General features: G+C 43.1%; 1 protein-coding gene across 1 annotated transcript in view; it reads right to left on the bottom strand.

The window, feature by feature from the left end:
- Positions 1 to 23,457, bottom strand: part of ireb2 (iron-responsive element binding protein 2) — a 28,077-nt gene extending 4,620 nt beyond the window's left edge. The window contains exons 1-19 of the mRNA XM_046357215.1: positions 23,348 to 23,457; positions 11,399 to 11,488; positions 11,009 to 11,174; positions 10,247 to 10,384; positions 9,808 to 10,047; positions 6,899 to 6,968; positions 6,524 to 6,707; positions 5,957 to 6,096; positions 4,217 to 4,388; positions 3,233 to 3,333; positions 2,977 to 3,093; positions 2,474 to 2,633; positions 2,229 to 2,364; positions 1,890 to 1,974; positions 1,476 to 1,632; positions 1,119 to 1,243; positions 895 to 999; positions 539 to 681; positions 180 to 327 (exon numbers count right to left, since the gene is read on the bottom strand). Of these exons, the coding sequence (XP_046213171.1) occupies positions 180 to 327; positions 539 to 681; positions 895 to 999; positions 1,119 to 1,243; positions 1,476 to 1,632; positions 1,890 to 1,974; positions 2,229 to 2,364; positions 2,474 to 2,633; positions 2,977 to 3,093; positions 3,233 to 3,333; positions 4,217 to 4,388; positions 5,957 to 6,096; positions 6,524 to 6,707; positions 6,899 to 6,968; positions 9,808 to 10,047; positions 10,247 to 10,384; positions 11,009 to 11,174; positions 11,399 to 11,488; positions 23,348 to 23,372 (2,502 nt within the window). The 5' untranslated portion in view covers positions 23,373 to 23,457. The remainder of the gene's footprint in view (positions 1 to 179; positions 328 to 538; positions 682 to 894; positions 1,000 to 1,118; positions 1,244 to 1,475; positions 1,633 to 1,889; positions 1,975 to 2,228; positions 2,365 to 2,473; positions 2,634 to 2,976; positions 3,094 to 3,232; positions 3,334 to 4,216; positions 4,389 to 5,956; positions 6,097 to 6,523; positions 6,708 to 6,898; positions 6,969 to 9,807; positions 10,048 to 10,246; positions 10,385 to 11,008; positions 11,175 to 11,398; positions 11,489 to 23,347) is intronic.
- Between the last annotated feature and the right edge of the window lie 536 nt (positions 23,458 to 23,993).

Consider the following 23,993-nt stretch of genomic DNA (forward strand, 5'->3'; position numbering starts at 1 on the left):
AATATGAATCTCATTTTATTTGTAATAAGGTATTTTACGTTTGCTTGGGTTATCCAAGCGTTTGCTTGGGTTATCAAATCATGAGCAATAGGGAGATACTTATTCCCTTCCGTACAGAGCTGAATGAAGAGCACAGTTCAAGTGCACCGTTTCTAGACTTGACCCTCTCTCTCACTTACAGTCTGGCCTGATGGAATGTGCACGGTCTTGGGGCCCGGTTTGCCGATTAACCGGTTCTGGAGTTTGATGCTGGCAAATGTCCCTCGGGTCATCACCGCGTCGTTTCCCCTCCGGGCGCCGTACGAATTGAACTCTCGTGGTGTAAGGCTGAGAGTGAGAAATCCAGAGTTTAAAGGTCAAACTGCTTTCCTCCTGAGTTCCACTGAGAGTTTACCAAAACATTTGCTCCTGACCCTGGTAAAATGCTAAAGTAGCACTTTGCATACGACATAAATAAATAAATTACATGGAGGTGAAGAATTTGAACAACCCAGCCCCTGCTGCAGCAGTCTGCGTACATAAATTATAGGATGCTCACCGTTTGCTCAGCAGGTACTTGGCAGCAGCACTGACCCTGGCGATGCTCCCGGCAGGGGAGATGTGGTCGGTGGTCACCTTGTCTCCCAGAAACAGTAGGGCATGGGCGTTCTCTATAGACTGTGGCGGCTGGACCTCTTTACACTGGGAGAGAGGGGAGAGGTCATATAGAACCAGGGCCCAGAGTAGTTCTGAAATATGAATTCAGCTTAACCTGATGATAATATGTTTCACAAACTATCCATTACGCTTTGAATATATGAAATATATCTACTTCTGAGTTTCTTAAATTATCTCTCTTAAAAGTGTTTATTATTGTTGTACTTTGTAATTTTCCACACAAAAAATAAGACTCACAAGTTTGTTGAAGAAGGAAGGAGAGCGGATATATGTGGATTTGGGATCCCATGGGAAAACCACAGACTCTGGACATTCAAGGTTATTCCAAAACGTGTTCCCTTTCTGTAACAGAGTGACAAACAGCACACTGTAATGACTGCACCGTAATGAAACTTGAATAGGTTGAGGGAAAAGAATGACTCAAGAGAGGGAGCCAACCCTAAACAAAAAGGACCCCTCACCTCCCTTCTGGCACGGAGCTCTGTGAAGATGGAAGAGATGACCTTGTCCTGCTCTATCTGCTGCACCTCCTCCCTGGTGGGCCACACATCCCGCAGGTACACCTCCTTCCCCTCAGAGGTCACACCTACACCAGAGGGACAAGGGTTATAACAAACATGTAACACGTTATGTTTTTAACCTTCCATTGGGAACAAATTGACCCCCCCAGATAATGTTTTTGGACCATCACAGCAAGTGAACGGTAGTTCATCAATGGTATCAAAAAGTGTAGAAGACAGGAGACAGATTATTACAAAAGTGTTAAACAAACCTCAAAATGTGTTTTTGAGGTTTGAAACGTGATGTTGTTCACTTACCCAGAGGCTCTTTCTCGAAGTTGATGCTGACGGTGCCGGCAATGGCGTACGCCACTACTAGGGGTGGAGAGGCCAGATAGTTGGCCCTGACGCAGTCACATAGGCGTCCCTCAAAGTGTCTGTTCCCAGATAGCACTCCGCAGGCCACCAAGTCCCCCTACAGCAGGCGCATGGGGAAGGTTAGACCTCCCTATAAAACCTCTCCGTCACTCTCTCTAGTCACCCATTTGGTCAAAATATTTGATGGCAGAGTGCGTTAGAGGAGGCAGCCAAGTGTATTGAATTTTTTTCAAGGATCAAATTAACACTGGAATGGATAATATCTCCTAAATACTTCATTCTGGAATACAGTCTTATTCATTCCCAGCTCTCCAGTGAATAGTAACCAAGTTAAGACAGAGTTTGTTCAAGTACCTCTTTGATAGCTTCAGAGACGGTCTCCGGTAAAGGTGCAGTGTTTCCAACGCAGGTGGCACATCCATAGCCTATCACTTCAAACCTGAGTCAGATATGAGGAACAATTATCTAATATTCTACTCCTGCCAATTATGCATAATCAAGTGATGTGGGTGTGTGTCGGACATGAGTCGGGTACATAGTTGCTCATGGTCTCGTGATGAGGTAGCCGTGCCTGTGACTTTAAAACCTGTGTCAGCCCTTGGCCCATGAGTCTCTTGGTCTAATGGTCAAGACATTGGTTTCTCCCGTAGGAGACATGGGTTCAGATCCTGTCCGTGACGTGCGTGTCCTCACCCTAGCTGGCTGAGGTAAGGCAGTACTCCACTGGTGTTGAGGTAGTGGGTGACCATGCCACTGCCAGGAGCCAGGCTGGTACGGATGTAAGGCTTGACGATAAGGCCCGCCTCCACCGCTTTCTTGGCCAGCAAACCTGTCAATCAAAAGGCGATACCAGTTGCATTGGCAAAATTCCTGACAGTCCAATTGGGATTTCAGGAAAACCTGAGAATATAGTACCGTGTTCCTCCAGTGTCTCTCACCTGCGGTCAACATGACGGAGGGATTGCAGTTGTTGGTGCAGCTGATGACGGCTGCAATGACCACAGAGCCGTGGGCCAACTCGTACTCCTGACCGCCGTGGAGGAAAGGCACCAGGCTCTCCTGCTTCTCCTTGGAGATATGGAACCCTTTGAAACCCACCTGGAAAGAGAAACACAATTTAATTAACTAATCCATACTCAATATTTTACAGCCAGAAGATGTGGCAGGGATCTCACCCCTTTCTACGTAACAGAAAAAGACTGGTCATTCTAACAAAAGTATTTATCACTCATATAAAGTTGTAGTGAACAAGGGTCACATGATTGATTCGTTTGAGATGAACCAACAAAAAGCCATATGTAGGACATTTCCCCTCAATGGGCAGTTTTACTTTTCTGTTGCTATGCAAACTAAAATATGAATAGGCCAATTGTGTGATGATCTCAAGTATTAGTATTAGTTCTCTACTTTGTTGACCTAAGGTGTCTGACTGATATGTTACCTTCTCGTTGAGACAGCTCTGGAAATCCTCCTTCATGCTGCTGACAGCCACCCTGTCCTGGGGCCTTTTCGGCCCACTCACATGGGGCACCATGGAGCTCAGGTTGATCTCAATCACCTTTAGAGAAAACAGGGAAACAGAACTGTACCTCTGATTGTGAAACAGAAAAACGATGCACTTCGTAATATGGATCGATATTCTGCCATAGCTTCCTCTACTTATTGGACACAAATATCTGAAAAGACTAAAAGAATACCTCAGAATATTGTGGGTCTTCTGACAAGTCCTCGTAGCTCTGGAAGAGTTTCACAGCCTTCAGATAAGCCTCCAATAATTCAAGTTTCTCCTCAGTAAAGTCTGAGAGCAAAGGAAAACATCAGGTTTTAACATTATATACAACATATGCAACATTTAAAAATCAAGAGATAATTCACCCAAATGCCAAATTTACCCCACCTTATGGAAACCAAGAAAGTAGTCTTGACTGAATTTGGGTTTGTTAACATTATAATTGCTGAGCGAAAAACAATTAATACAGCTTCTCTTAGCATTGATGGATTCTGTTCAAATGTAACATGTTTCAAGTTAAACTGTAGTTTGTTTGTATCCTGTTTCGTGAATGATTACTGTGAGTATTAAATGGAGTTTAGGCCATGAAACTCTGTGTATGCTAATTTGTAAAGGTTGACCTAATCTGATAAGAGGAAATTGCCTAGGATCAGAAAGCATGGTCAGGCCCAGGACAATGACAGGTTGTGATTCTGACATATAGCTAAACAAAGAGAGGACAATGGAAATTCCAAAGGGGATATAAGGGAAACTCATTGGGGTCATAAAATGTATGGCTGGGGAGGTGACACCTACAAGGTGGTGACCAAAAGGAGGGAAGATTATAAATGTATGCACTCAGCTGACGGCATCCTTGGTAATAAACACTTGAAACATCTCATGAGCTTTTGGTCTCAATTCCTTATTGCAAAGAGGTTGCAATAACATTTTTCTTTATAACAGCATGTTCTAAATAGCATGCATAAATCTCAAAATAACACCGGACATACATCCCAGCCTCAGAAGTGACAATCTAGCCTGATCCCAGCTCTTGCCAATTCTTATGGTCAATTTTCACAGCATGTGCTGTCTTACCATCTCCTATGGTAATTGTTACGCTAATGACCAGATAAGTTGGCAAGACAGCACAAACAGACCTGGGAAACAGGCTAGTGACAGCTTCCTGTCTTACTTGTTTGCTTCAAGTGTTTGAGTGTGACATGGTCGACAGGGAAGAAGCTGACGGTGGCATTGTATTCGGGACACATGTTGGCGATGGTGGTCCTGTCTGGGACAGACAGCTGGGACATGCCGGGACCAAAAAACTCCACAAACTTCCCAGCTATGCCCGCCTGACGAAGGTGCTGAGATGGAGAACACATTGAATCAAGCTTGGCAGAGCATTTAAAACATCTCCATCATGTACTTTACAATGACAATATAGATAATACAAAGGAAATTAAAAAGACCTAAAGGAGGTTCAACGACATGTAGCTTAACTTCTTTTGGGACTGGGGGGAAGTACTGAGTAGCTTGGATGAATAAGGTGCCCAGAGTAAACTGCCTGCTACTCAGGCCCAGAAACTAGAATATGCATATAATTAATAGATTTGGATAGAAAACACTGAAATTTCTAAAACTGTTTGAATGATGTCTGTGTACAACAGAACTCATATGGCAGGCAAAAACCTGAGAAAAAAATCCAACCAGGAAGTGGGAAATCTGAGGTTTGTAGTTTTGCAAGTCATTGCCTAACCAATATAGTGTCTATGGGGTCATATTGCACTTCCTAAGGCTTCCACTAGATGTCAACAGTCTTTAGAACCTTGTTTTAGGCGTCCACTATGAAGGGGGAGCGAATAAGAGCCGTTTCAATGAGGGGTTTGGCAGAATGTCATGAGCTAAGTCGCGCGTGGCCGTGAGAGCGAGCTGCGTTCCCTTTCATTTCTAAAGACAAAGGAATTGTCCGGTTGGAATATTATTGAAGATTTATGATAAAAACATCATAAAGATTGATTATATACATTGTTTGACATGTTTCTACGAACTGTAATGGAACTGTTTTGACTTTGTCTGGACTAAGTGCCTGCGCCTTGTGAGTTTGGATTTGTGAACTAAACACGAACAAAAAGGAGGTATTTGGACATAAATGATGAACTTTATCGATCAAAACAAACATTTATTGTGGAACTGGGATTCCTGGGAGTGCATTCCGATGAAGATCAAAGGTAAGTGAATATTTATAATGCTATTTCTGAGTTTTGCGACACCTCTTCTTGGTTGAAAAATGTCTGTATGTTTTTCTGTGACTAGGCGCTGACCTAGCATAATTGCATGGTGTGCTTTTACCGTAACCTTTTTTTGAAATCTGACACAGCGGTTGCATTAAGGAGAAGTTTATCTATAATCGTATGTATAACACTTGTATCTTAGATCAATGTTTATGATGAGTATTTCTGTAATTTGATGTGGCTCTCTGCACTTTCACCGGATGTTTGTTTGAGACAATACATTTCTGAACATAACGCACCAATTTCAAATGAGGTTTTTGGACATAAAGATTCAACTTTATCGAACAAAACACACATTTATTGTCTAACATGGAGTCCTGGGAGTGCCATCCGGTGAAGCTCATCAAAGGTTAGTGATTAATTTTACCGCTATTTTTGTCTTTTGTGACACCTCTCCTTCTTTGGAAAATGGCTGTATGGTTTTCTGTGGCTAGGCGCTGACCTAACAATCGCAAGGTGTGCAATTTCACTGGCTGTTGGCGAGCGTCCCACATATCCCAGAGAAGTTAAACGCTAGCAATCAATAAAAAGTGATACTTTGCAAGTGCTGTGTATGGAAGCTTCTTTTGAATATGGTTTCAACATTTCTGAGCTACCCTCAGATGTGTACCAGTATGTTTAATTTCTTAGCTGTAGCCTACCTTGGTGATCCCCAGAACAATATCGATGGACGTGGCCAGGATGTTGACGGAGCCTACTAGCCTGCAGCCAACCACCTGGGGAAGGGTCAGAGAGATGGGCTGGCCCAGCATCACTGCCTCCGACTCGATCCCTCCCACACCTGAGACAGAGAGCGGGAAAGAGACAGAAAACCATCTTAAAGCTATAGAGCTATTGGATAATTCACACGTCGATCTTCTTTCATCACCAAAGCATTGTAACTTTTTGTTTTTGTAACATCACCAAAGCATTGGATATTAACCTATGACCCGATGAATGTGGTTTCAGCATAATTCTTAGTCCTTTCTTTTATCTATTCTCTTTGATGTTTTTATGTTTGACGCTAATCTAGTATTTATTGGGGTTAATGGGTACTTCAGTCCGTATACTCTGTGTAACACACAGCTATTGTGAGGTTGAGCACTTGCGAAATGTCCCTCCTTCAGGGCACTGTAGTCATATGCATAACTTTTTTTAAATTCCAATGATTTCAGCCAGTATTGGCAGCTGTGTGGACATTGATAGAACTTTAAATTGTTGTTCTTTACCCCAGCCGAGGATGCCCAGACCGTTGATCATGGTGGTGTGAGAGTCTGTGCCCACCACGCTGTCTGGGTAGATGAAGCCCTGGCTCTCCTGCACCACCTGAGACAGGTACTCCAGGTTTAGCTGGTGTACTGCACCCACATCCGGGGGCACCACGTTCACATTCTTAAACGCTTTGGAGCACCACTTCAGGGGAAAAGGAGAAATACGTAAGAAAAAGGTTAGACTGGTTCGCTACATGGGCCTAAATAAGTTGCAGACGTGTTACAATGTGTGCTGGTTTCAGTTCGAAATAGCTGCTGCAGAGTCTCTGTAACTAAGTATCTTGTTTACATTGAATTTACTTTGACGGAAACGAGAGAGAGACAGAAAGTTACCTTAAAGAACTGCAGCCGTTCTTTGTTTCGGATCAGCTCCAACTCCTGGTTTTTCAGAGCTGTTTCAGGTCTGCAGAAAACAATGACAAGGACAATGTGCACCTTTCCTCTCTCCTATACAGGGTACCGAGTAGGCTTTCCTACACTATAAATCCACCCAATACGCAAGAGCCAGGACCAGCATTCCCGAATTAGAGGCCTTCTCAGATTCCGAAATTGAGATCCGAATGGAATTGGATGTGTGAAACTCCAGAACGACTTGACCCAGTAGTCCCTGTCACCACCGACCCAAAATATGTCAGAAATGAGGGAGAATCGAAGTCAAATTGGGTCGGGTCTGTATCCCACATGGATCCGAAAGATAAAATAATGCAGCTCAATTGCTGCGCAAGCCAGCAGAATTGTTTTGACTTGTCTAGCAGGCAGTGGAAGTTAACGTTTCACATGCATTTTCTGTTGTAGGCCTAGCTAAAATAATTTAGTTGTGGTCACTACAAGCTTAGTATTTTCAGAAATGACATCTCAAATGTAAAATGTCGGCACAAAAAGAAGGGAACTGGGGTGTGTGACGAAGATGCACTAGTAACCAAGTCGCTCTCCAGAATGCACTCTCAGTCTCCCGTTAATTTGTGTGTATTCATAGTTTCATTGTGTGAATTGTTTGCCTTTCTGTTTTTTTATAGGCTCTCTCCAGAATGTGCTCTGTCTCCCGCATATTTAAAAAAAACAGTTGTGGTAGTTTCAACTGGGTTTTTGGTTCATGTGTAGTTTATAAATTGATCGTTTAAAAAAATACAAGTAATATGATTACTATTGTTGCACATGCTGTGTAGATAGAACATTTTATGTTTTCAATATATCACAAACTGTTTCTGCATATTGGTCATCAAGAAGCTTGATCTTGCAAGCTAGCCACTTACATAGTATATTTGGAGCTCTGAGCTGGAGATCATTTATTTGGCACATCTTAGATAGTTAAACTTATACCTATAATATATTTAGCTGGAAAACAGTAGTAGTGAATTTTAAGTGCAACTTAATCACCTGCACAACAGTGGATCGTCACGTCACGAAAGCTTCCGCTTGCTCTGTGTGCTCTTTGCAAATAAACGCCATGTGACCAAATCAGCTGCTTTGGGGGAATGGCTTCATAATTAAAAAATAATGCAACAAGCGAAATGAAGAACGCAATCTTGCTTTATCTATTAACCTCTTGAGTGTAGGGGGCAGTATTTTGGTGTTTGGATGAAAAACGTACCCAAATGAAACTGCCTATTTCTCAGGCCCAGAATATGCATATAATTGTCAGATTAGGATAGAAAACACTCTAAAGTTTCCAAAACTGTCAAAATACTGTCTGGGTATAACAGAACTGATATTGCAGGCGAAAACCTGAGGAAAATCCAACCAGAAAGTGCTGTTTTTCCTGAAACCTCTCTGTTCCATTGCATGCCTTCCCTCCATTTAAAGGGATATCAACCAGATTCCTTTTCCTATGGCTTCCACATGGTGTGAACAGTCTTTAGACATAGTTTCAGGCTTTTATTCTGAAAAATGAGCGAGAAAGATCACATCGCGTCATTGGACGGCTGGGTGCCAGCAGAGTTTTGCATGCGTGAGCAGACATTTTCTCTCTCACTCCTATTGAAAAAGCTACGGTCCGGTTGAAATATTATCGATTATTTATTAAAAACGTTTGACTGACATGTTTCTACAAATTTACAGATACTGCCCCGTCGTGACCGCTCGAGCCTGTGGATTTCTGAACATAACGCGCCAAACAAATGGAGGTATTTTGGATATAAAAATAAGCTTTATGGAACATCCGAAGATCATCAAAGGTAAGCAATTAATTTTATCGCTTTTCTGACTTTCGTGACCAATCTACTTTGCTGCTAGCTGTTTGTAATGTTTTGTCTGTTGAGAGAGATGTCCTAACATAAACGCTTGGATAGCTTTCGCCGAAAAGCTTTTTTGAAAGCACACGCCAGGTGGATTAACAAGCTATGCTGTGTTTTGCTATATTGCACTTGTGATTTCATGAAAATTAAATATTTTTAGTAATTTAATTTGAATTTGGCGCTCTGCAATTCAGCGGATGTTGACAAAAATGATCCCACTAACGGGATGGGTGCGGCAAGAAGTTAAATACCTGCCTGCAGGTATTTAAAAATAACAAATATGCAACAAAACAATGACAAATAATTAGTAGGAAACAACTTCAGTACCAACTGCCATCAGTATGTTGTCGACAATTTTACTTTAGACATGGTCTCATTGCCATTAGCCATTAAAGTTTGTCAAAATCCCTAGCAATGCTAACGTTAGCTAGCTCCAATCCTCTTCCCTCAACCTTAGCTAGCTAGCCAATGTTAAACTGCATCTAAAGTCAATCTGACATCACAATGATGACAAAAGTTATTCCTACCAATTATGTCTCCTTCATACAAGTAATCTCCAAGGCACTATAATGCACTTTTGATGACATCTTCATATGCACCAATTGATTAGCATTAAGTAGAACGTTCAGTCAGTATTCAGGGATGTATTCATTTTCTTTATTTATTACGCTGATTCTGTTGCAAAACGTTCTGCAGCAAACTGTTTACTCCAAACACTTCAATGTGAAGTTGTAGTTCACTTCAAATCTATAAATGATCGATACTTCTATGCTCTAAAGTGGAGTGAAGTCCACTGGGTTCCTTCCAGCCACTTTTTTTTTTGAGACGCAACTGAACTAAACCTTCCTTTTTAACAAAACTAATCTCAGTAGCGTTTGAAGTAAACGGTTTTGCAACAGAATAAATATTTTGCAACAGGGCGTAATGAATACACCCCAGTCTTCAAGAGAATATTCCTAACAATGGCTTGATGCAACGTGCAATTCATGAATATGTATAGTGTCTTACTCAGAGACGGGTTGTAGATGGAAGGGGCATAGGAGAGGGGTATTCTCAATCTGCTGGACAGCAGTGGCGGGTTTTCCCGGGGTGGCGGGGGTGTCACTGCAGCCCCCTTTGCTGCAGCTGCCTCTCTCGCCTCCACACTGGGACCCCCATCTGGTTGTTGGTCTGGCGGGGGAGGGGCGAGACGGAGGCCCCTGGCTCTGGCTATCCCCTCCACCAGGGTTGGGGGCGTTCTGTATGGCACTGTAGAGAAGGGGTGGATAATTTCAGAAAGAGCAGGAGAATTTCTGAGGATAATTAAGAAACAGCTAAGGTTAATTTCAGAAATAGCACAGTATCAAGATATCCAACTCAGATAAAGAAGCCATCAACCTCAGGAGGGTTTCCCAGCTATCGTAAGGTAAAATATGTAACTTTACGCAAACAGTCCCTTTAAGCCCACCATTTGTTGAGGTCGATCTGTAGCGAGTGGTCAACAATGAGGTCTGTGGGGCACACAGGGTTGATCAGCCCAGGGTCCACTCCGTGTTTGGTCACTGCATCCCTCATGGCAGCCAGGTCCACCATGGCAGGGATGCCCCTGTGTAGAAGGAACAACAATCAGATCCACCATACTACTCCACAAAACAAACAATAACACACAGGGAAACCAACACTGGTGACCGACAGCACTGCGATGCAGTATTGGTGATCGCACTAGGATTTAATACATGTAGGCCTATTGGGATTTTAAGGAGGTGGAACCATAGAAATTAGTGGAACAGTCTTTGCAATAGGCTAGTTTAACTAATCGTACTCAAGATCTTGATTCGATCATATAACCAGATAGTGCTGCAATGTTGCTATAACCTTGAGCAAGGTCTCTTCAGAAAAATACTGTTCATTCCTAAGACAACAAGCAAGACTGTGTGTCCTTGATCAACTGCCCAAGATGAATACACTGAGGATACCGGTGGGGAGCTCTGAACTACAAAATATTAGAGACTCCATATACTTCACCTACAGGCGCTACAAAAAGGAAGCCAACAAAAAGGTCTAGGGATGGCTGCAACTCTACATTTCTTTGGAGGGATAGACAGGGAGTATGCTATGACACAGGGACACTGCTGGTATCTTGGACTAGGTTTCTCTTGCGAAAAATATTGTATATCAAAGAGATTAACCTGGATAATCCAAGGTTGGGGAGGTTGGAAAAGACACTCACGTGAAGTCTTGCAGCAGGACCCGGGCAGGAGGGAATGGCACCTCTGCCACATTCTGCTGCTCGCTCCAGTCTAGGATGTTGTGGACGTCCTCTTCTTTCACATAGAAGCCGTCGCATTTGCGTATGGCCGCCTCCAAGAGGACACGGATGGATAGAGGCAGCTTGTCTATGGAAAGGAAAGGAATGAGAGACCATTATCAAAAAATAACTTTGGGCATGCATGTGGCATTTATTTACATTCTATTGTTTGACCACAGTTCAACTCATGGCCCTATAATGACAAAAGCTGCATTTTGAGAAATAATTAGACTCTGGTTTGGTCTTTTGACGCATAAGTGCAAGCCTTAGCCTATTGTTGTTGAACACAGGAGCTGACAAATCCACACTCACCGTATCTTGCATCATTCAGCTTCTGTGGATTGAAATACTTCCGGTCGCCATCTTTCAGCGTGTCAATCAGGTGGTTAAAAGGATGCTCCTCTGTATAGGGAAAGAGAAACACATATCAATCTGACACTAGAGACTGCCCGTACTAGAGGAGAGCACGTACACTCATTATTTACACCCCGCATGAGTTCAACTAGGCTACTACTACTTCCAGCCTCACACAACGAGTGAGTGAGTGAGTGTGCATTAGAGGTCAACCGATTATGATTTTTCAACGCCGATACCGATTATTGGAGGACTAAATAAGCCGGTACCGATTAATCGTCCGATTTCTTTCAAATATATTTGTAATAATGACAATTACAACAAGACTGAATGAAATCTTATTTTAACTAAATATAATACATCAATAAAATCAATTTAGCCTCAAATAAATAATTAAACATGTTCAATTTGGTTTAAATAATGCAAAAACAAAGTGTTGGAGAAGAAAGTAAAAGTGTGCAATGTAAGAAATCTAACATTTAAGTTCCTTGCTCAGAACATGATTACATATAAAAGCTGGTGGTTCCTTATAACATGAGTCTTCAATATTCCCAGGTAAGAAGTTTTAGGTTGTAGTTATTATAGGAATTATAGGACTATTTCCCTCTATACTATTTGTATTTTATATACCTTTGACTATTGGATGTTCTTATAGGCACTTTAGTATTGCCAGTGTAACAGTATAGCTTCCGTCCCTCTCCTCGCTCCTCCCTGGGCTCGAACCAGGAACACCATGACAAAAGCCACCCTCGAAGCAGCGTTACCCATGCAGAGCAAGGGAAACAACCACCAAGGCTCAGTGCAAGTGACGTTTGAAACGCCAATAGCGCGCGCTAACTAGGTAGCCACTTCGGTTACACCAGCCTCATCGCGGGAGTTGATAGGCTTGAAGTCAAAAACAGCACAATGCTTGACGCACAACGAAGAGCTGCTGGCAAAACGCACGAAAGTGCTGTTTGAATGAATGTTTACGCGCCTGCTTCTGCCTACCAACACTCAGTCAGATACTTAGACACTTGTATGCTCAGTCAGATTATACGCAATGCAGGACACGCTAGATAATATCTAGTAATATCATCAACCATGTGTAGTTAACTAGTGATGATAATTTTTTTATAAGATAAGTTTAATGCTAGCTAGCAACTTACCATGGCTTACTTCATTTGCGTAACAGGCAGTCTCCTTGTGGAGTGCCACGACAGAGAGGCAGGTCGTTATTGCGTTGGACCTAGTTAACTGTAAGGTTGCAAGATTGGATCCCCCGAGGTGACATGGTGAAAATCTGTCGTTCTGCCCCTGAACAAGGCAGCTAACCCACCGTTACTAGGCCGTCATTGAAAATAAGAATGTGTTCTTAACTGACTTGCCTAGTTAAATAAAGATTCAATAAAGTTGTAAAAAAATAACAAATCTGTGTCCAAAAATACTGATTTCCGATTGTTATGGCCATTCCGATTAATCGGTCGACCTCTAGTGTCTATTAGCATGAGGGATCGTTGTATTTTTATTTTACCTTTATTCAACTAGGCAAGTCAGTTAAGAACTAATTCTTATTTTCTATGACGGCCGAGGAACAGTGGGTTAACTGCCTTGTTCAGGGGCAGAACCGACAGATTGTTACCTTGTCAGCCCGGGGATTTGATCTTGCAACATGCAGATTACTAGTCCAACGCTCTAACCACTAGGCTACCTGCCGCCCCGATATATTCTGAATCTATGTGAAAATTACACTGTACATCCTAAGTAAACTTTGAGGGCCATTTGAAGAGCCTTCACCCCCTTCTCAGTGGTTGACTCGCTTTAAATCAGCGCCATTTAAATCAGCGCAATTTTGCCTGAAAAAAAAAAGAAGCCTGGGGAATGTCATGTAGGCCTGTGTGTTCTGTTCCACTTGGTCCCTGGCCCTTTGAACCAAGGCTAGAATGAAAGCTAAATCACAAGTGGTCAGGAAGGCCTCTGTAGGGGACAGCACAAAGTGGTCCCAATGTTTGTGACTTAACCAGCCTACTATCACTAGGAACGTGTTGAGATTTAGATAAACAGGTGCCTACGAGTCTCTCTAGACAGACGGGTTGCCCCCCAAATGTACAAATGCTCTGCACCAAGGCCTGGGATTTCTGAGACTAGGTGGGTACTGTTGAAAACAATGGTCGTAATTTCACCACATTAGTGTAAGAAAAATGCAAGCATCTTGTTGCCAGCATAACTGTCCATTGTGCATCTGTGTAAGGCAACTAATTTCTTCCTTCTGGGCATGACAAGCCTCAAATAATTGAATAACATTTAAGACTTGCATGCATACTGTAAAATCAACATGCTTACTGTAAAATCAACATGCTTACTGTCACCAGTAAATCAACGACATAGGATCATGAGTAAAAAGAAATGAGGGACACAAGGAAGGGAACTCAAATATGCTCCTATTTAGTAAAGGGAGGTAACGTGTTCTGCTTATCATCACAAGCCTCATGTCAAATGTTTTCTAAAGATTAGGCCAAAAGTATAAACACCGTTGCTAGTGTGGAGTTAGCTAATCATACAAAAGGCTAGATGTATATAATAACACATTTAATTTGTATACCGCTTTTCATTACATAGTTCTCAAAGCTCTGAGAATTGCTTTATTATTACAATGCCCGTCGGTAAGTTCACACCCCTTTAATTTTCCCACATTTTGTTGTGTTACAGCCTGAATTGAAAAAGGATTACATCTAGTTTTTTGTCAATGGCGTACACACCATACTAGAGGTTGACCGATTAAATCGGAATGGCCAATTTCAAGTTTTCATGACAATCGGTATTTCTGGACACTGATTATGGCCTATTACATTGCACCCCACGAGTACCTGTTATGCAAGTGCAGCAAGGAGCCATGGTAAGGTGCTAGCTAGCATTAAACCGATCTTATAAAAAACAATCAATCTTAACTTCTTAAGGTATAGGGGGCAGCATTTTCACTTTTGGATAAATAGAGTGCCAAATTTCAACTTCCTGCCTGTATAGAAAACACTCTGAAGTTTCTAAAACTGTTTGAATTATGTCTGTGAGAATAACAGAATTTATGTAGCAGGCAAAACCCTGATGACTAACTGTTCAGATTTTTTTTTTTTGCCTCTGTCTGTTCCCCAAGTTGTCATTGGCAAGTGATATTTCTTAGGAACCGGTTTTCAGTTCCTACCGCTTCCACTGGATGTCACCAGTCTTTGGAATTTGGTTGAGGTTATTAATTTGTGCAATGAAGAAGAAGGCCATCTAGGAACTACGTAACACTGTTGAGAGTTGCGCAAGATGTGAAAAGGAGCATGTTTTCTTCTTCTTCCTGTATTGAAAACAGATTGCCCCGTCTACAATTTGATTGATTATTAACGTTTAAAGATACCTCAAGTTGCACTACAAAAGTAGTTTGAAATATTTTGGCAAAGTTTATAGGCAACTTTTGAAATGTTTTGTAGTGACGTTGAGTTTTTTGGAAGCTGTTTTTTTCTGGATCAAACGCGTCAAATAAATGGACATTTGGATATATATGGACGGAATTAATCGAACAAAAAGGACCAAATGTGATGTTTATGGGACATATTGGAGTGCCAATTTATTTCTGCGTTTTGTGTAGCGCCTGTAGGGTTGAAATATGCTACTCTCTTTGTCAACATTGTGCTATCATCAGATAATAGCTTCTTATGCTTTCGGCGAAAAGCCTTTTTAAAATCTGACATGTTGGCTGGATTCACAATGAGTGTAGCTTTAATTGAGTATCTTACATGTGTGATTTAATGAAAGTTTGATTTTTATATAATTTTTATTTTATTTGCCGCGCTGCATTTCCCCTGTTTTTTCCCCAAGTGGGACGCAAGCGTCCCCTAGCCCCAAGAGGTTAATTAACAAGTGCATTCGCGGAAAAAGCACTGTCGTTGCAACAATGTGTACTTAACCATAAACAGCAATGCATTTCTTAAAATCAATACACACTTATATATTTTTTTAACCCTGCATATTTAGTTAATTTTGCCTGCTAACATTAATTTCTTTTAACTAGAGAAATGGTCACTTCTCTTGCGCTCTGTGCAAGCAGAGTCAGGGTATATGCAGCAGTTTGGGCCGCCTGGCTTGTTGCAAACTGTTTGAAGACCATTGCTTCCTAACAAAGACCCTAATTAAATTTGCCAGAATTGTACATAATTATGAAATAACATTGAAGGTTGTGCAATGTTTGACCACAGTGTTGGAGAAGAAAGTAAAAGTGCAATATTTGCCATGTAAAAAAGCTAACATTTAAGTTCATGGCTCAGAACATGAGAACATATGAAAGCTGGTGGTTCCTTTTAACATGAGTCTTCAATATTCCCAGTCAAGAAGTTTTAGGTTGAAAGGATTAAAGGAATTATAGGACTATTTCTGTCTATACCATTTGTATTTCATATACCTTTATACCAGCCTAATCTCGGGAGTAGATAGGCTTGAAGACATAAACAGCGCAATGCTTGAAGCACAGCGAAGAGCTGCTGGCAAATGCAGGAAAGTGCTGTTTGAATGAATGTTTATGCTCTATCAAATATCAAAAAATATATATTTTTAATTTTTCCTTTATTTTACTAGGCAAGTCAGTTAAGAACAAATTCTTATTTTCAATGACAGCCTAGGAACAGTGGGTTAACTGCCTGTTCAGGGGCAGAATGACAGATTTGTACCTTGTCAGCTCGGGGATTCGAACTTGCAACCTTTCGGTTACTAGTCCAACACTCTAACCACTAGGCTACCCTGCCGCCCCTAAAATCATAGACTTAATTATAATATAATAACACACACAAATACGAGCCTTATGTCATTAATATGGTCAAATCCGGAAACTACCATTTCGAAAACAAAACGTTTATTCTTTCAGTGAAATACGGAACCGTTACGTATTTTATCGAACGGGTGGCATCCCTAAGTCTAAATATTGCTGTTACATTGCACAACCTTCAATGCTATGTCATAATTATGTACAATTCTGGCAAATTTATTTGGGTCTTTGTTAGGAAGAAATGGTCTCCACACAATTCGCAACGAGCCAGGCGGCACAAACTGCTGCATATACCCTGACTCTGCTTGCACAGAATGCAAGAGAAGTTAACCTCTAGCGACGAGCAATCCCGTATCCGGGAGCGTAATCATAGCCTCAAGCGCATTACCATAACGCAACGTTTCCTATTCATGAAAATCGCAAATGAAATGAAATAAATATATTCAAACACAAGCTTAGCCTTTTGTTAACAACACTGTCATCTCAGATTTTCAAAATATGCGTTGATTTAATAATATGCTATACTATGTGGTTCGTAAGGACATTGTAGCTAACAAATTGTCAGCCAACAAGGTAATTTATTTGAAAAGTTATTACATTGCTCAACATTTGTCATAATTAGTTAACGCTATGAATTTGTATCCTATCTCGTTGTACTTCGGCTGCATACTTTCCGCAATTTTCTTCAAATCTGAAAACGATGTGTAGCCATGCCCATTTCCTGAAGAATTGCATTATGAGCCCTAAAGTACAGACACAGTGTCCTCTGTATACTTCATATTTTGGCAAATTTAGTACGACATCCGGCATGCTAACTATATCCACACTATAACCAATAAGCATACAATATACATTCAATTCACGTCACAAATAGTATGGTTAGTATGAGTATTTGAGCGCAGCTAATGACTTTGAGAAGGGATTGTGTGACGATTAGCTTAGCAACCGCGTGAGCAGCACGATAACGTAAACACGATTTGTTGACAGTCTGCTGGGTGCTGCATTATACATTCATTCATTCATTAGATTCCTATCTCCTTTCTATAATATATCTGGCAATGGCACTATGCAATGCACTCTGGACTAGAGGCAGACAAAAAGGAAAAATGTGATAGAACCCCCATTGAATAAAAAAATTCGCAAAAATATGATCAATGGCTCATTCGAGAAAATACATTCTCCCGAGTTATCACATCGGCCAGTATTGAAATCTGACATAAATAAGACGTTTTCACAATCTAAAAGTCATATTTCTATTATCTTCCAGTTTACTGAGAGTGACTTTATCACAGTACTAACCCATACTGGACGGATCTGACTGCTTGAACGGCAATAACTCAGATACATATGCAAGCACGAAATAACCCAGGGAAATCACAGATACACATGCAAGCACGAAATAACCCAGGGAAAGCGATAGAACATCACTCAGAGATGCACAAAAACAATACAACATTGAAAATGGGTGAACATTTCCTTTAAGGACCAATGGAATGGTCTAAAATGATCCAAATCCGCCCACCTTTGACACAGGGCCATGCAAAATGAACTTGTCCATTGTCACGCTTGGTTCAATTGCTATTGACGAGAGGAAACCGAATGTCCAATATAAAACTCATTTTAACGTTATAATCGGTGCCGAACCATATACAGTGGGGAGAACAAGTATTTGATACACTGACGATTTTGTAGTTTTTTCTACTTACAAAGCATGTAGAGGTCTATCATTTTTTATCATAGGTACACTTCAACTGTGAGAGACAGAATCTAAAACAAAAATCCAGAAAATCACATTGTATGATTAAGTAATTAATTTGCATATTATTGCATGACATAAGTATTTGATCATAGCTAGCTACATAGCCGTCTTTGTATCAAAGATAATTGTGTAGTCTAGAGCGATTTTCTAGGTTAGCTAGCCAGCTATTGTCGTTCTTTTAACGCAACGTAATGTAAACAACACTGCTAGCTAGCCAGCTAGCCCCCGAATAGCAGCACTGCAGAAACTATTACACTCAACGGAACGACTTGATTAGTGTAGTGTCAACAACGCAGCCACTGCCAGCTAGCCTACTTCAGCAGTACTGTATCATTTTAATCATTTTAGTCAATAAGATTCTTGCTACGTAAGCTTAACTTTCTGAACATTCGAGACGTGTAGTCCACTTGTCATTCCAATCTCCTTTGCATTAGCGTAGCCTCTTCTGTAGCCTGTCAACTATGTGTCTGTCTATCCCTGTTCTCTCCTCTCTGCACAGACCATACAAACGCTCCACACCGCGTGGCCGCGGCCACCCTAATCTGGTGGTCCCAGCACGCACGACCCACGTGGAGTTCCAGGTCTCCGGTAGCCTCTGGAACTGCCGATCTGCGGTCAACAAGGCAGAGTTCATCTCAGCCTATGCCTCCCTCCAGTCCCTCGACTTCTTGGCACTGATGGAAACATGGATCACCACAGACAACACTGCTACTCCTACTGCTCTCTCTTCGTCCGCCCACGTGTTCTCGCACACCCAGAGAGCTTCTGGTCAGCGGGGTGGTGGCACCGGGATCCTCATCTCTCCCAAGTGGTCATTCTCTCTTTCTCCCCTTACCCATCTGTCTATCGCCTCCTTTGAATTCCATGCTGTCACAGTTACCAGCCCTTTCAAGCTTAACATCCTTATCATTTATCGCCCTCCAAGTTCCCTCGGAGAGTTCATCAATGAGCTTGATGCCTTGATAAGCTCTTTTCCTGAGGACGGCTCACCTCTCACAGTTCTGGGCGACTTTAACCTCCCCACGTCTACCTTTGACTCATTCCTCTCTGCCTCCTTCTTTCCACTCCTCTCCTCTTTTGACCTCACCCTCTCACCTTCCCCCCCTACTCACAAGGCAGGCAATACGCTCGACCTCATCTTTACTAGATGCTGTTCTTCCACTAACCTCACTGCAACTCCCCTCCAAGTCTCCGACCACTACCTTGTATCCTTTTCCCTCTCGCTCTCATCCAACACCTCCCACACTGCCCCTACTCGGATGGTATCGCGCCGTCCCAACCTTCGCTCTCTCTCCCCCGCTACTCTCTCCTCTTCCATCCTATCATCTCTTCCCTCTACTCAAACCTTCTCCAACCTATCTCCTGACTCTGCCTCCTCAACCCTCCTCTCCTCCCTCTCTGCATCCTTTGACTCTCTATGTCCCCTATCCTCCAGGCCGGCTCGGTCCTCCCCTCCCGCTCCGTGGCTCGATGACTCATTGCGAGCTCACAGAACAGGGCTCCGGGCAGCCGAGCGGAAATGGAGGAAAACTCGCCTCCCTGCGGACCTGGCATCCTTTCACTCCCTCCTCTCTACATTTTCCTTCTCTGTCTCTGCTGCTAAAGCCACCTTCTACCACTCTAAATTCCAAGCATCTGCCTCTAACCCTAGGGAGCTCTTTGCCACCTTCTCCTCCCTCCTGAATCCCCCCCTCCTCCTCCTCCCTCTCTGCAGATGACTTCGTCAACCATTTTGAAAAGAAGGTCGACGACATCCGATCCTCGTTTGCTAAGTCAAATGACACCGCTGGTTCTGCTCACACTGCCCTACCCTGTGCTCTGACCTCTTTCTCCCCTCTCTCTCCAGATGAAATCTTGCGTCTTGTGACGGCCGGCCGCCCAACAACCTGCCCGCTAGACCCTATCCCCTCCTCTCTTCTCCAGACCATTTCCGGAGACCTTCTCCCTTACCTCACCTCGCTCATCAACTCATCCCTGACCGCTGGCTACGTCCCTTCCGTCTTCAAGAGAGCGAGAGTTGCACCCCTTCTGAAAAAACCTACACTTGATCCCTCCGATGTCAACAATTACAGACCAGTATCCCTTCTTTCTTTTCTCTCCAAAACTCTTGAACGTGCCGTCCTTGGCCAGCTCTCCCGCTATCTCTCTCTGAATGACCTTCCTGATCCAAATCAGTCAGGTTTCAAGACTAGTCATTCAACTGAGACTGCTCTCCTCTGTATCACGGAGGCGCTCCGCACTGCTAAAGCTAACTCTCTCTCCTCTGCTCTCATCCTTCTAGATCTATCGGCTGCCTTCGATACTGTGAACCATCAGATCCTCCTCTCCACCCTCTCCGAGTTGGGCATCTCCGGCGCGGCCCACGCTTGGATTGCGTACTACCTGACAGGTCGCTCCTACCAGGTGGCGTGGCGAGAATCTGTCTCCTCACCACGCGCTCTCACCACTGGTGTCCCCCAGGGCTCTGTTCTAGGCCCTCTCCTATTCTCGCTATACACCAAGTCACTTGGCTCTGTCATAACCTCACATGGTCTCTCCTATCATTGCTATGCAGACGACACACAATTAATCTTCTCCTTTCCCCCTTCTGATGACCAGGTGGTGAATCGCATCTCTGCATGTCTGGCAGACATATCAGTGTGGATGACGGATCACCACCTCAAGCTGAACCTCGGCAAGACGGAGCTGCTCTTCCTCCCGGGGAAGGACTGCCCGTTCCATGATCTCGCCATCACGGTTGACAACTCCATTGTGTCCTCCTCACAGAGCGCTAAGAACCTTGGCGTGATCCTGGACAACACCCTGTCGTTCTCAACCAACATCAAGGCGGTGGCCCGTTCCTGTAGGTTCATGCTCTACAACATCCGCAGAGTACGACCCTGCCTCACACAGGAAGCGGCGCAGGTGCTAATCCAGGCACTTGTCATCTCCCGTCTGGATTACTGCAACTCGCTGTTGGCTGGGCTCCCTGCCTGTGCCATTAAACCCCTTCAACTCATCCAGAACGCCGCAGCCCGTCTGGTGTTCAACCTTCCCAAGTTCTCTCACGTCACCCCGCTCCTCCGTTCTCTCCACTGGCTTCCAGTTGAAGCTCGTAACCGCTACAAGACCATGGTGCTTGCCTACGGAGCTGTGAGGGGAACGGCACCTCAGTACCTCCAGGCTCTGATCAGGCCCTACACCCAAACAAGGGCACTGCGTTCATCCACCTCTGGCCTGCTCGCCTCCCTACCACTGAGGAAGTACAGCTCCCGCTCAGCCCAGTCAAAACTGTTCGCTGCTCTGGCCCCCCAATGGTGGAACAAACTCCCTCACGACGCCAGGACAGCGGAGTCAACCACCACCTTCCGGAGACACCTGAAACCCCACCTCTTTAAGGAATACCTAGGATAGGATAAGTAATCCTTCTCACCCCCCACCCTTTAAGATTTAGATGCACTATTGTAAAGTGACTGTTCCACTGGATGTCATAAGGTGAATGCACCAATTTGTAAGTCGCTCTGGATAAGAGCGTCTGCTAAATGACTTAAATGTAAATGTAAATGTAAATGATCACCTACCAACCAGTAAGAATTTCGGCTCTCACAGACGTGTTCGTTTTTCTTTAAGAAGCCCTCCTGTTCTCCACTCATTACTTGTATTAACTGCACCTGTTTGAACTCGTTACCTGTATAAAACACACCTGTCCACACACTCAATCAAACAGACTCCAACCTCTCCACAATGGCCAAGACCAGAGAGCTGTGTAAGGACATCAGGGATAAAATTGTAGACCTGCACAAGGCTGTGATAGGCTACAGGACAATAGGCAAGCAGCTTGGTGAGAAGGCAACAACTGTTGGTGCAATTATTAGAAAATGGAAGAAGTTCAAGATGATGGTCAATCACCCTCGGTCTGGGGCTCCAAGCAAGATCTCACCCCGTGGGGCATCAATGATCATGAGGAAGGTGAGGGTTCAGCCCAGAACTACACGGCAGGACCTGGTCAATGACCTGAAGAGAGCTGGGACCACAATCTCAAAGAAACTATTAGTAACACTACGCCATCATGGATTAAAATCCTGCAGCGCACGCAAGGTCCCCCTGCTCAAGGTCCCCCTGCTCAAGCCAGCACATATCCAGGACCATCTGGATGAGGAATGAGACAAGGTCATGTGGTCTGAGAAAAAAAATAGAGCTTTTTGGTCTAAACTCCACTCGCCGTGTTTGGAGGAAAAAAGGATGAGTACAACCCCAAGAACACCATCCCAACCGTGAAGTATGGAGGTGGAAACATCATTCTTCGGCGATGCTTTTCTGCAAAGGGGACTGGACGACTGCACCGTATTGAGGGGAGGATGGATGGGGACATGTATCGTGAGATCTTGGCCAACAACCTCCTTCCCCCAGTAAGAGCATCGAAGATGGGTCGTGGCTGGGTCTTCCAGCATGAGAACGACCCAAAACACACAGCCAGGGCAACTAAAGAGTGGCTCCGTAAGAAGCATTTCAAGGTCCTGGAGTGGCCTAGCCAGTCTCCAGACCTGAACCCAATAGAAAATCTTTGGAGGGAGCTGAAAGTTCGTATTGCCCAGTGACAGCCCCGAAACCTGAAGGATCTGGAGAAGGTCTGTCTGGAGGAGTGGGCCAAAATCCCTGCTGCAGTGTGTGCAAACCTGGTCAAGAACTACAGGAAACGTATGATCTCTGTAATTGCAAACAAAGGTTTCTGATGTACATGCTTTGTAAGTAGGAAAACCTGCAAAATCGGCAGTGTGTCAAATACTTCTTCTCGCCACTGTACCTACCAGCTCTTTAAAAAGTCAGGTAAAAAAAATACTTTCCTGTGGATATTTTGTCTCAAATTTCGAGCAGCTATAGGACAAAGGGCAAGTACAAGCGGTAGAGTACGTTTACATTTAATTTTATTCAACATTCTGGCTTGTAAGAAAAATGTACACGACTTTGGAAGCATTAGTTTCAGCCTGTGTATTTACCAATTGTGTATAACATCCTGATAGAACAAACACGCTAACGTTACTAGCACGCTATAGTTAACGTAGGCGAAATACTTCCGCCCACACATTCAATAAATAACGTTACTGTAGTGCAATTCCCCGTTAGATAATTGGATGTATAGCTAGCTAGGTAACGTGACTTTTTGGGGCGACTGCAAGTGAAGATTAAAGGAGTAATGTTACTAGCCAGATAACGTTAGCTAGCTAAGTATCATTAGCATAACAAGCTACCTGGACAGTGAGGAAGCTCAAGTAAACGTGAGCCATTTCAGGCTTTACGTAATAAAATAATTGACATGACCGTCAACTGCTCTGCAAACTGTGTTGATTTGAAATAACAGCTTGGCAATGTTATTTTAGACGACTCTTACCTTTGACTGAGGAAGTGAGCGCCATGATGACTTCTGAAACGGGAGAGGCTATACCAGAGAGGAAGAGTCGAAGCGAGAGGGTTTACTCCGCCCAAAACATGTCCACGTTAAGCAACTCATTAATTATTAAGCAGGTGAGGCGTTTTTGTATGTGGGGGCAATGAGTGTCGAATTTAGGAGATAAAAATAAAAAAATTAGATATTTTATATACTATATTGATCTAATAAAAGTTGTTAGTCCACTCCTAATAACCTACGCAGTACAAATGTGGCATCCTGGCAACTGTGTGGAAAAAAACTACTTTATCAGTTGTTGTTGGTTAAGGGCTGGTAAGTAAGCATTTCATTTTATTTGACTTTTTTTATTTAACTAGGCAAGCCAGTTAAGAACAAATTCTTATTCACAATGACGACATAGGAACAGCTTGTTCGGGGGCAGAACGACAGATTTTTACCTTGTCAGCACTGGATTTCGATCTAGCAACCTTTTGGTAACTGGCCCAACCCTGCTGATGCATGTCACAAATAAAATGTGATTTAATTTGTCCCTGGTGAAATCATGTATATTTATTATGAGGCCAGCATAGCGTTTCACTCTCCATTGAATTCAGGCCGTTTAACGTCAACACCCCTCATCGAATATTTA

The sequence above is a fragment of the Oncorhynchus gorbuscha genome, linkage group LG01 (genome assembly GCF_021184085.1).
Source record: "Oncorhynchus gorbuscha isolate QuinsamMale2020 ecotype Even-year linkage group LG01, OgorEven_v1.0, whole genome shotgun sequence".
Taxonomy (NCBI): Eukaryota; Metazoa; Chordata; class Actinopteri; order Salmoniformes; family Salmonidae; genus Oncorhynchus; species Oncorhynchus gorbuscha.